General features: G+C 39.1%; 2 protein-coding genes across 3 annotated transcripts; one reads left to right on the top strand and one right to left on the bottom strand.

The window, feature by feature from the left end:
* Window positions 1-2,346: 2,346 nt before the first annotated feature.
* On the bottom strand, window positions 2,347-6,431 carry LOC139445612 (thioredoxin-like protein 4B). The gene is made up of 3 exons (XM_071226775.1): window positions 6,281-6,431; window positions 5,274-5,425; window positions 2,347-3,227 (listed from the first exon to the last, which is right to left on the bottom strand). Exons 1-3 carry the CDS (start codon window positions 6,410-6,412, stop codon window positions 3,062-3,064), a joined length of 450 nt encoding a protein of 149 aa, XP_071082876.1. The 5' UTR covers window positions 6,413-6,431; the 3' UTR covers window positions 2,347-3,061.
* A 259-nt stretch (window positions 6,432-6,690) lies between these two features.
* On the top strand, window positions 6,691-10,847 carry LOC139445713 (mitochondrial ribonuclease P protein 1 homolog). Of its 2 annotated transcripts, none has more exons than XM_071226915.1 (4): window positions 6,691-6,773; window positions 7,694-8,067; window positions 8,610-9,304; window positions 10,566-10,847. In XM_071226915.1, exons 2-4 carry the CDS (start codon window positions 7,750-7,752, stop codon window positions 10,690-10,692), a joined length of 1,140 nt encoding a protein of 379 aa, XP_071083016.1. In that variant the 5' UTR covers window positions 6,691-6,773; window positions 7,694-7,749; the 3' UTR covers window positions 10,693-10,847. The 2 variants fall into 2 exon arrangements, with proteins under 2 accessions (XP_071083016.1, XP_071083017.1); XM_071226916.1 differs by having other exon boundaries at window positions 6,697-6,784.
* Window positions 10,848-11,141: the final 294 nt, after the last annotated feature.

Here is an 11,141-nt window from a genome sequence, read left to right as displayed (position 1 = left end):
GTTCCCCTGCTAAGAAGGATAAACTGATTGCAATATAAGTCATTTGCCAGAAAGCCATAAGCAAGATGTGTTCGAAATCTAAATTTGTCAAAATCTCTGACGAGAAGGTAATATTCTCATCAACTGCCTGAACAACATTACCTAATCAAAACTAGTGACATGGTGTTTTGTATCGAGATTATATTTTTTCAGCTACAGCTAGAACATTTTGCAACACAGCAATTTTTGTGTCCGTCAATCTCTTTTTTTATATCCAACCACATAATATATTAAATGGTCGGTCTCTTGGGTATAGATCTGGGCGTTGTTAGTATTACACTCTGGCCCGACCCGACTTTGGCAATCCCAAGTTCCGCAATGCTACTACCTTCCCGCTATGGTTGTCGTAAGTCTGTGTGTAAGTATGCATGGGAGTTACGATCGTCTTAGCGTTAAAATCGCTTTGTGGAACGTGGCCTGGCCATTGGGTGGTAGATATTGGTTCAGGGGCAAATATGGCAATGGACAGGTTCTACGTGTTCTAGCTTTTCTGCCAAAGATTTGTGTATGTTCTCATATAAACAACACCCTCAAGACCACGGAGGCGTTTTGCCTTATTTCGTGAGTTTAGCAGTCATCTGCATGAGCCAACATACTTAAAATACCGCGCATATTCTTATATGTGTCTGGAATGAACACATAGATTATTATAAACATTTTGGTATATTTTTTCTTACGAGAATACAACCAAAGGTAATCGCATATTATAGGTAAGAATGAATCACGTGTGAACTCATAAGTTAACGCTGACATAGTGAGAGGCCCGCTTGATATAGTCAGACAGTTCTTGTTAATTTTGAAGTAATTTCTATCTGTCAGATACCATTGCGGTATTGTGGATTTAGTTTAACAATGCTAGAAACAGTATTTCAGTTACGCCAGGGCGTGTCAGCTTAAGAAATTTAAAAAGGAGGAAATCCCAAAGTTTTGCATGTCTAAGACCTTTTCCCACTTTGGTGAAATTCACGAACGCCTGTATGGTGCTGACAAACCAACCCCGGGGGAGTCCTGGTTAGAATTGGCCCCCAGCAACATATGATATTCGTCAAAGCGGCGGCTTAATGGATCGGGTAGTGACAGGTGTCTTCGTACCCCGACTGCGTGGATCGTTGCTCACAATATGTTGATGGGGGCCTATTCTAACCGGAAGTCAATGTCAAGACCGTTCGAATAGTACTGGTAGACACAGTGGATCGTTGCTCACGATATGTTGATGGGGGCCAAGTGTAACCGGAAGTCCATGTCAAGACCGTTCGAGTAGTACTGGCAGACACATTGGATCGATGCTCATGATATCAATCACTGGATTGTCTGGTCCAGACTAGATTATTTACATACCGCCGTCATATGGCTGGAATATTGCTGAGTGCGGCGTTAAACAACAAACAATCAAATATGTACTGTTAACTTTAGTGTGATCGGACGAAATGACGTCTACTCCAACTGAGCAGTTCAGCTTAAAAGATTGAATTGTTTTTACCATACGCGTCTGATTCCTATGTGGGAATCAGCTAATATACATCTAACTTTTGGGTTGCTATTTTCTTAATTGATAAAATGCATATAGTGATATGCAATATATTTTCCGTTTTATATTACAGATGTATTGAGTGCAAATTAGGATATTTTCATATTAACATATGACTAGTTTATTGGAACTTGAGTTACACGGAATTGGGATGTCAAGCAGATGGGTGCCATTCTGGTTCTGCTTTCGTCCTTCTGGGTCATACTTATGGTTACGAATGTATCGTCCCTCTCATGGATTTGACATTTTCCTTTTGGGAATCTACTCAATCCAAAGTAATAGCTGATATGTTCAGGTTGTTTGATAAATTTGAGGACGTCCTCGACTACTTTTTAAAGCAACACACCTTCAAAAGGTTTTAAAATACCCCAAAGCAATACTACCATCAAAGATGTGTGGCATGGGGCTGACCTTCAAAGTTTGCACCAGAGTAGCAGGCCATGCCAAAAGTTCACTTGAAATGAAAGATCAGGTGAACTAAAAATGATTCACCTCAAAGTTGTGGAAATTGTCAATTAAATAACTGAAAATGACGTAAAATATTCACACAAACGATAAAAAGATTCTATTTATGATGCTTCTTAACTCAGCCCCATTGCTGCAAGTCATGCCAGTGGCTTGAAAATCAGAAAGAAAGGTTCACATTTTCTCATTTAGGAAAGTGTAAATGTATCCTACACTTGTATGCTAAAACAAAAAACAACTCTGGCAAGGAACCTGGAAGAATGATATTTATTCATCATGAACAAGATCGCCAAGAGGATCCTCACATAGGACTCAGATTGGTTCGTTTTCTTGGGCAATGACTGATTGTCATCCAAAATGTCCTGAAGAGCATTTTTTAAATTTGGTCATTATACAGAATAAAGTGGTATCAAAAGCTGACAAAATCATGAAAATGTCCCAAACTATGTGCCTCGAGCCAAATCACTGTTGCTAAACACAATGCAGTAAGCGAACATACTTTATTCTGCAATCAGCAATACCTCCAATCTATCACAATGCCCTGTAAAGTATTGAGTCTTGATCAGAGGATTATTGCACGAACAATGTACCACAGTCAGGTCACACATTGTAACCACAAAGTCCTACTTTTGGTCAGCTCTTATGGCCCTGTGGAACAATTCCTCTATGGACTCCCCAACAGGTCAAAATACAGTGTTCGTCCATTTCATTGTTTCAGTTTCAGTTTGTTTAACGCCGCACTCAGCAATATTCCAGCCATATGACGGCGGTCTATAAATGATCGTCTCTGGACCATACAATCCAGTGACTGACATCATGAACATCGATCCGCGCAATTGGGCCTTTTCATTGTACTTCACATTAGAAACCGACACATGGACATCATGATGCCAGAACAAGGTGCCATATTCAGGTCACTTCTTGCATGTCGAGGTTACCATGGTTACAGCTGCCACCTGACCTCACATTCTGCTTGGAATGTATCCCCATGCTGTCAGATCTAGCCTTGCCGTCTCCTGTATCCACACATCATATGTCCTTGTAGATGAGATCATATTTTGGGATATCACTGGGATCAAGTGGACTTCTCACCATCACCTTGCCTTTCATAGCGCCTCGGAACACTGTCTCTACAACATCTATGAAATGTTGCTTCTTCTTAAAAGTGCCAATGAATTTGGTGTTGTCAGGACTCCTGGTTAAATAAAAATAAATTAATAAGATGTTAAAGGATCTAAGAAAATAAAAATATCTGGTCAAAACTTATATTGCAGATGTCAATGAATACATTGTGGCTCGTCAGATTTGGTTTTGTTCAACACCAGTAACTTGAAAAGTTGTTTAAGGCACTGATTAGGGCTGAGACGAGTCCAAATTTACTACCCGGGTACCCATCCCACTATTACCCGACCCTACCCGGGTACCGACTGTAGGTCTCAAGAGATAGTTAAAACATGTCCGATTGGGAAATGTTTGATCGTACTCCTGTCAAAATAAATTTAGATACAGGTATAAACCAATCTGGTCATGCATACACTGAAGTTGACTGACGTTTTATCATAATACAAACATATAAAGTCAGAAGGAATGTGTGCAAAGTAAGAAAGAAATGTGAACATTTATCACTTATGCTGTAACCATACAGTTCTAGATAATTTTTGCCATTAAACAATATAATCATGTGACTAACCATGGGTCCGGGTAGTCCTGTGGGTACCCGGGTCCTACTCAGTACCCACCTGACCCAGGTATCAGAGTTTCCCGTCCCATCCCTAGTACTGATGTTTGTAAATGCAGCAATTGTCACTTTACATGGAGAGAGCATGTACCATCATACATCATTCCCCTAGTCATACACTGACAGACAGACTGACAGTTAAGTTTATTCGTAGTTCAGGCCTGAAAACCCTACAGTACAAATATAGTTACAAATGTAGTCTAGTGGAAATTACAAAGAGTTTACAATTCTTCATTTATTCTAAATACACATTAGAGATATTTGGCAAGTTTAATAAGAGAATTTGAACAAGTGATAGATCTAATGCTGTAGTACATGTTGTCCTTTCTAGCGCATCGCAGTCTTTCACTCTGTTTAAATATATAGAGAATCTCAACCAAGTGTCTTTTGATATCAAATATATCTGCACAAGTTTTAAACTTTTATTAACGTGTTGATATATAATTATATTATATCATACATATTTGTCATTCAACATCATTCTTCAAATTTTATCAGTTTGTAAACAATAATAACTTGCTTGATCTCACCCAAGCCATATCACCTGTGGAGGCCTCTTAGGGATGATAAAGACAAAATTCTGACGGGATCGCCCACACTTCCAGTGCAAGATTGGAGTAATATACATACACTGTAAGCACCCAATCTTTACAAAATGTGCACTTTTGAAAAGTATGAGTAATGGGGATCTATTGTCCTGGCATGATCATGTGATACTTGATATTTTATTGTTATAGTACCCAGCTCTTCCAAAGCAAAGCTAAACAACCATTCGCCCATATCGTGGGTATACAGTTATCTGTTGCAAACGAACATGACGTAATCGTAAAGAAAAGTAACAGAAGTTAGAAGGACAGAGATTTTAAGTATGCCTATTTTCTTCGCTTTCTCAAAACCATCTTAAGGCCACCATAAAAAATACATCATTACACAATGTTACATTTGACATTGTCTGACAGGCATTTCTGATCCCTGAAGGGGTAGAATAGGTCTTCAGCAACCAATGCTTGCCGTACAAGGCGGTTATGATTGTTGTAAGAGGCGACTAACGGGATCAGGTGGTCATGCTGGCTGACTTGGTTGATGCATGTCATTGCATCCCAGTTGCGTGGATCTATGCTCATGATGTCAATCACTGAATTGTCTGGTCCAGATTTGATTATTTACAGTCCGCCGTCATATAGCTGAAATATTGCTGAGTGCGGCTTTTAAGAACAAACAAACAAACAAATGATAAGCATTTCTTAGAAGTTGACAGATTGCTAGGCAGACAAAGGTTTATGGATAACTACTTCTTTTTTATACTTATAGATTGGTATAGATCCTTATACCGTTGCAAAGCAAGTTTGTAGTTTTGCTTGACAATGGCATAAAGATCTATACTGAAATGTCGCTATTACAGTTTAATAAAAAAATTGTTATCCATAAACCTTTGTCTGCTTTTACATTTGACATGTTTGAGATTATCAATAGCTTCCACTCAAAACTTTAGGTAAGTCTTACCCCCAATCAACTTTCATGTGTTGAGCATTGAAGAAAAAGACTGTTGCAGGGATGAGAGTGATGTCGAAGTAGGTTTGATACACCGGCACTGCATCCACATCAACCAGGTAAATAGCAGCCATGTTCTTCAGTTCAGGGGCTGCCTTGGCCAGCTGTTTGTAATTGGCACACATTAGACAAGTCAGAGATAAGGTTAGGTGAGGCGAGGTGAAATGGGGTTTAACATTACATTCAAGATTATTGCACTTATATAGCGACGTGCATGCACATGTGTGTGTATGTGGTTGTACTAGTCTTGACTAATGGTGGTTTTAGAGTGCTAGCCAACTGAGATACCATGTCACAGTTTAACATGAATACCCCACTCATACACGGTGCACTGACTCTGAGCTGACCAGTCCTTGATTTAGCCTCTGAGTGCCGAGGCAGGCAGGATAATAACAAGTATCATCTTTAGATGTTTCTTGGAATGACGTGGTCGGGGATCAAACCCCCAATCTTTCGCTCTCCAGGCAGATGCTCAACCACTGGAGGTGGTCTGTCAGAGTTAAAATCCATCAACGGTGGTATTCCAGCCATATCGTCAGAGATAATATGACATTAAAATATGTATATGTATATAAATGAATGAGTTTGGTACATTAGTAATGAAGGTTGGTTGGTTTGTTTTTTAACACCGCACTCAGCAATATTCCAGCTATATGAGGCGGTCTGTAAATAATCATGATAATCGAGTCTGGACCAGAATATTAAGCATATACATGAGTTTATACTGGGTTTCGTTGTGTTTTTATGTTAAAACTACCTTTTATTAAAACAATTTGCCCTGAATTAGTAAATCTATATCATGGAATTACTGTGGTGATGTTTTTCTCTCTTGATACGATGAACCCTGTAGTGCCTTCCTGCGCTATTGTAGCAATATTACCACAAGTGATGAACATTGCATAGTTCTCAGGTCCGAGTTTGACTGACACTGACGGACTTTGAGATAGAACACTGCTTACGATATCATCCATCTGAAGACAGCCATGATCATCATCTCTCCCAAACCGCAAAACCAATACTAGATCCTCTATGTCTTTTATGGTATTATCGACCTGTTTCTTTGTACTCAGTTTAGGGAGCAGAAAACTCATCCTGACAACACCGTGAGACTCCAAGTCGCGAAACTGGGCTCCTGTCTTGCTAAAGAGTAAACGCGCTATGTTTTACAGTGGGAACCAGTTAAATACGGCCTTGACCTTAGCTCCGGCCTCATACAGCATAAACATTTTTTTCTTGCATCAGAGAACGTATTAATTAGTAACATTGAAACCCCAAATTAAATACGGCCTTAAATACTTCTTTTAAGGAAATAATCAATTATTTTTTAAATGACATGGTCGATAAAATTTAGTTTGTACCAACTTTGCACGTTGTAAGCAGCACCCCCGCATGGCATGAGCGAAAACTGTGGCATCAAGATAAGTCCGAATGACAAGGGCAAGGGAAGATTTGGTAATTTTGTTGTAAGCGTAGAAATGTACACGTCGTTGTAACTATTTTACGTAACTATATGTTACGTTAACGTTTGAAAAACAGGTAATAGTGTGAATAGAGCTGTCAGTAATGATCTCTATGTGACATATTCTCAAATTAGACATTAGATATTCTCAAATTAAATTCGGCCCTCGATTATCAGATTATAGGACGTCTAATGTATTCTAAATCGGATACCAGTCCTAACGACCATAACAGTCCACTTGTCTGGTGTAAAACGGGCCATTGAAATATCAGATTGAAAACAAATTTTATATTATTATCTTTAGCCATATACGTATACAGTTAAACTTTGTAAGAATAGTATGAAAATTAGTCAGTAGGGTAGTTGCCAAATAGCCTTTATCTTTCTAACACTTGCAGGATTGTCTGAACCCCTAAATGGCTAAAATGAGATAACCAGGACAATTTTTCCAACTTCAATGGAATGTCTAAAGATCTGTGAGCAGTCTGTGACCCAAAATTATCTTAATTAGACATCTCATATATGAGGAAATCAGCTTGAGTCATGTCAGTGTTCAAATATTAAGAAGATGCTTCTTGAAACATCCAAAAGGGCATTTTTTTTACATATTTTTGTTTTAAGTCCAAAATGAGCAAGTGTTCAAATTTACAAAGTCCTGTTCTCCTTAAGGTCATATATGATAAGGTTAATAAGAATTTCTAAAGCTGTACTGATGTTTTAAATTATGTTATCCTGTGGGTCAAAAAGGGCCCTATCATACCTTAGTTATCCTTTGCTATGACTAGCAATCTGTCCAAGCATATAGTTTCCCTTTCTACACAAGAAAGTTGCCATCGATTTGTTAAGATGTATATCCTCATAACCAACATGAAACTTCTGATATTAATCATCAAATTCCATTATCTCTTTTCAGTAACAGGAAGCTGACAACATACAGGCCGACACCTATAAACTGATTTAGTCTGCAAAATGCTGAGGCAGTTGTTACGGACACAGTGTCCTGTAAAAAGACTAATTTTGACATGTATGGAAAGACCTCTGCAGAATGCTGGTCTTCTTTCAAGGCAGATGTGGACAATGGTTTGTCCGAGCACAAAGCAGACACTGATGTTGCCAAAGCCTGCTTTGTGTCAATCAACAAGGCTGCAACATGATGATATACTCATGACAAAGGAAGAGAAAGCTGCTGCTGCTGAGAAAGTTCTTGCCAATCTTGACCCAGATAGACAAAAGCAGCTTGATATCATAAAGCTAGAATATGATGTCCTCCAACAGTCTCGTGTGGATGTATGTCATCAAATCCTTTTTACATGTTTTATAACCATTTTCCTCTGATAGCTGAAAAGATTCAATAAAATTTACTGAGAACACAATTTAATTGTATTAATGGAAAGCATAGCTTACTGGACATTTATTATCAAATTTATTAGAACAAATCATTTTATTTTAGAAATCAGAGGTGATTAGAATTATTCTCCCAGCATGGGTAATCTCTAGTTTTCCGGATTTCAAAGATAAGCCGAGACAAGTTCCCTTACAGTTCAACATATCATTAAATTAATCAGCTAGGCACTATCATCTTGATCACAGGGAACATGAAATAAGATGGTGTTTTTCAAAACATGAATATGTTGCCATGTGTCACATTTGTGACTGTTATGCAAAACTTGTTAGTTTTGCAGCTTTAACATATAAGATTAAAAGATCTAATATCTATTAGATCATTTTTCTTCTTGATGAACATACAAGTTTGCATTTGGAGAAATAAAAATAATATTGTTTTTGAGATATTCTTTTCTTTCGTATATATTTTCTTGATGTTGTTGCAGGTACCAGAAAATATCCTAGCATCAGATTGGCTAGAGTTACTAAATCTACCATCACAAAGCTCCAGAAGGCGTCTCTATCGTTACCTTGTGAAAACCGAGAGAAAAAAGAAATCTGCAGTGATGAAGAAGGCCAAGAGGGCTCTTTTGAAAGCTGAACAGATGCCGAAATATGAAGGAGAGAAGGAAAAAAAATCAAACATTATTTTCCCTATGTATAACAACCCTGCAAAACTGTATCGGAACAATAATGTGGCTCATTCAATGATGTTTGGACCTGATGTTATCGTAGATCTTGACTTTGATGACCACATGCGAAATATGGATTCTTCACATCTAGCAAACCAACTTTTCATGGGTCACAGGTTCAATTGTGAGGACCCAGAACCTTTTCATATGATTTTTACCAATGCCTCCTCATCAAATAGAACCATTCAGTATATGTCCAAAAGGTGTGGTTTTTCACTTGACAAAATGATGTTTACTGTGACTGAGAAGGATTATCTAGATCTGTATCCAAAGGAAAAGCTGGTGTACCTGACTCCACATACAGACAAAGTCTTGACCGAGTTTAGCTATGACGACATCTACATTATAGGAGGTCTCATTGACAAAGCCATTTCGAAACCTTTGACTTTTGCCAAAGCAAAAGAACAACGGATTAGGACAGCCAAATTTCCCCTTGACAACTACCTGATGTAAGTGGTCTTCTTTCTTTTGTTGGTGAAGTTTATAGAATCTGTCGGGATGCCTGGTGAAAATAGGTCTTTAGCAACCTTTTCTTGTTGTACAAGGCGACTATATTGATAGGGTGGTCAGATTTAGTGACATGGTTGATTGCATGTCATCATACTTTTGGGGTGTGACTTTGATAATCATACAGAGATCGTCTGGTCCATATACTTGAAAAGTGACAGGCTGCTATCATAAAACTGAAATATTGCGGAATGTGGTTTTAGACCATGTAGACAAGATAGAAAAATGATAAAGCCCTGGGAATTCCAGGTTCTCCAGTGGCTCATACTTTTTACAGGAGCTGAGCGTTTAGGATCGTGCGGTTTCAGTGTACGATAAGGCTGATTGTGTGTCAAATTACAGAATGGAGTGGTTGAGCATTGAGTGCTCAGGCAATTTACTACTGGTTTGTCTGATCCACATTTGTCTGTTTTATATGTTGCCATTATCAGATAATTAAGCGGGAGTATTACCGACAGTGGCATAAAAGAATGTTCAATCACTCGCATATCAGGAGGTGAGGTGAAATGGGGTTTATTGTTTAGTCCAAGATTATTGCACTTATGTAGCATATGTGTGTGTGTTTGTATGGCTGCTTGTACTAGTCCGGACTGAGGCCGATTTATAGTGCTAGCCAACTGAGATACCAATTACCATGCCACAGTTTAACATGAGTACCCCACTCAGACACAGAATACTGACTCCAAGCAGACTACAGGGGTAGTCCTTGTTTTAGCCCCTTAGTGCAGAGCACCAGATGGGGTAACAACAAGTACCATCTATTAACGTCTTTTGGTATGACATGGCAAGGGATCAAACCCAGGACCTTCCGCTCTCGGGGCAGACGCTCTACCACTAGACCACAGGGGTGGTCCGCACATCAAGAAGTTTAAGAATGCTCATTTGTCAGTGTTTGATGCCAAGCACCAGGCAGGGTAACGAACATCAACTTTGAGTATCGAGCCGCTACGGTTCGTAAATCAATAATATTGGGAGAAAACATATAACTTAACATGCTTAAAGTAGCCCTTCTTTTCAACCTTTTGAGATCATAATATTAATTACATAAATGTAGAACTTTATTGATTATTTTGAAAATGCCTAAAAGAAACAGTCAGGTGAGCCAGAGGACCTTATGATTTTCTCGTGCTTGACTTTCAATCTCCCTTAAAAAGGTCCACAATGTCCAGACCAAGGCTAATTGCTTCATTATTCTGATTTCAGTTGGGAGAAAGGAGGAAAGAGACTGACAATAGATCAAGTGATCAAGATTCTTGTGTCACTCAAACACAGCAACTGTTGGAAAACTGCACTGGAACATGTACCATCACGAAAAATTGTCAGATTCTGAGAGCTGCCGAGAAACCTAGGACACTGTATAGGTTACACTGTTAGGCTTGGATACATGTCATTGAATGCACACTGACCTTGAGAGACCTCAGAAACGTGCTAGTCTTTGTAAAGGGACGATAACAAGGAGTTCAGTGTTGAGATGAATGAGAGGAATTAGAGTGAGTGAGTGAGTTGGGTTTCACGCCGCTTTTAACAGTATTCCAGTTATATCGCTGCGTGTCAGCTTAATGTCGGAGGAAAACCTGAAGTGATGCCAGTCTCAGACGTTTACCACTTCGGTGAAACCGACGAGCACAGGTATGGTGCTGACAAACCTAGACACATAATCGGGCCGAACCGGGATTCGAACCCACAATCATAGGTTTCTGGCGTGCCCAAGGGACGCAACCCTGCACAGCAAATCGCCGCGCCTTAGACGACCGGGCAACCCGTGCCCCCAGAGGAATT

Source organism: Haliotis cracherodii, unplaced genomic scaffold (assembly GCF_022045235.1).
Source record: "Haliotis cracherodii isolate W230 unplaced genomic scaffold, xgHalCrac1.p SCAF_6, whole genome shotgun sequence".
Classification (NCBI taxonomy): domain Eukaryota; kingdom Metazoa; phylum Mollusca; class Gastropoda; order Lepetellida; family Haliotidae; genus Haliotis; species Haliotis cracherodii.
This window is presented reverse-complemented; position numbering and strand designations above follow the sequence as displayed.

What these genes read in the sequence shown, in the direction of transcription:
- LOC139445713 (XM_071226915.1), top strand. Translation starts at nt 7,750, where the DNA reads ATGCTGAGGCAGTTGTTACGGACACAGTGTCCTGTAAAAAGACTAATT. An exon ending in TCCAACAGTCTCGTGTGGAT is followed by an intron (nt 8,068 to 8,609) that starts GTATGTCATCAA and finishes ATGTTGTTGCAG; the next exon opens with GTACCAGAAAATATCCTAGC. An exon ending in CCCCTTGACAACTACCTGAT is followed by an intron (nt 9,305 to 10,565) that starts GTAAGTGGTCTT and finishes TTCTGATTTCAG; the next exon opens with TTGGGAGAAAGGAGGAAAGA.
- LOC139445612 (XM_071226775.1), bottom strand. Translation starts at nt 6,412, where the DNA reads ATGAGTTTTCTGCTCCCTAAACTGAGTACAAAGAAACAGGTCGATAAT. An exon ending in GTCTTCAGATGGATGATATC is followed by an intron (nt 5,426 to 6,280) that starts GTAAGCAGTGTT and finishes AATTACAAACAG; the next exon opens with CTGGCCAAGGCAGCCCCTGA. An exon ending in CACATGAAAGTTGATTGGGG is followed by an intron (nt 3,228 to 5,273) that starts GTAAGACTTACC and finishes TTATTTAACCAG; the next exon opens with GAGTCCTGACAACACCAAAT.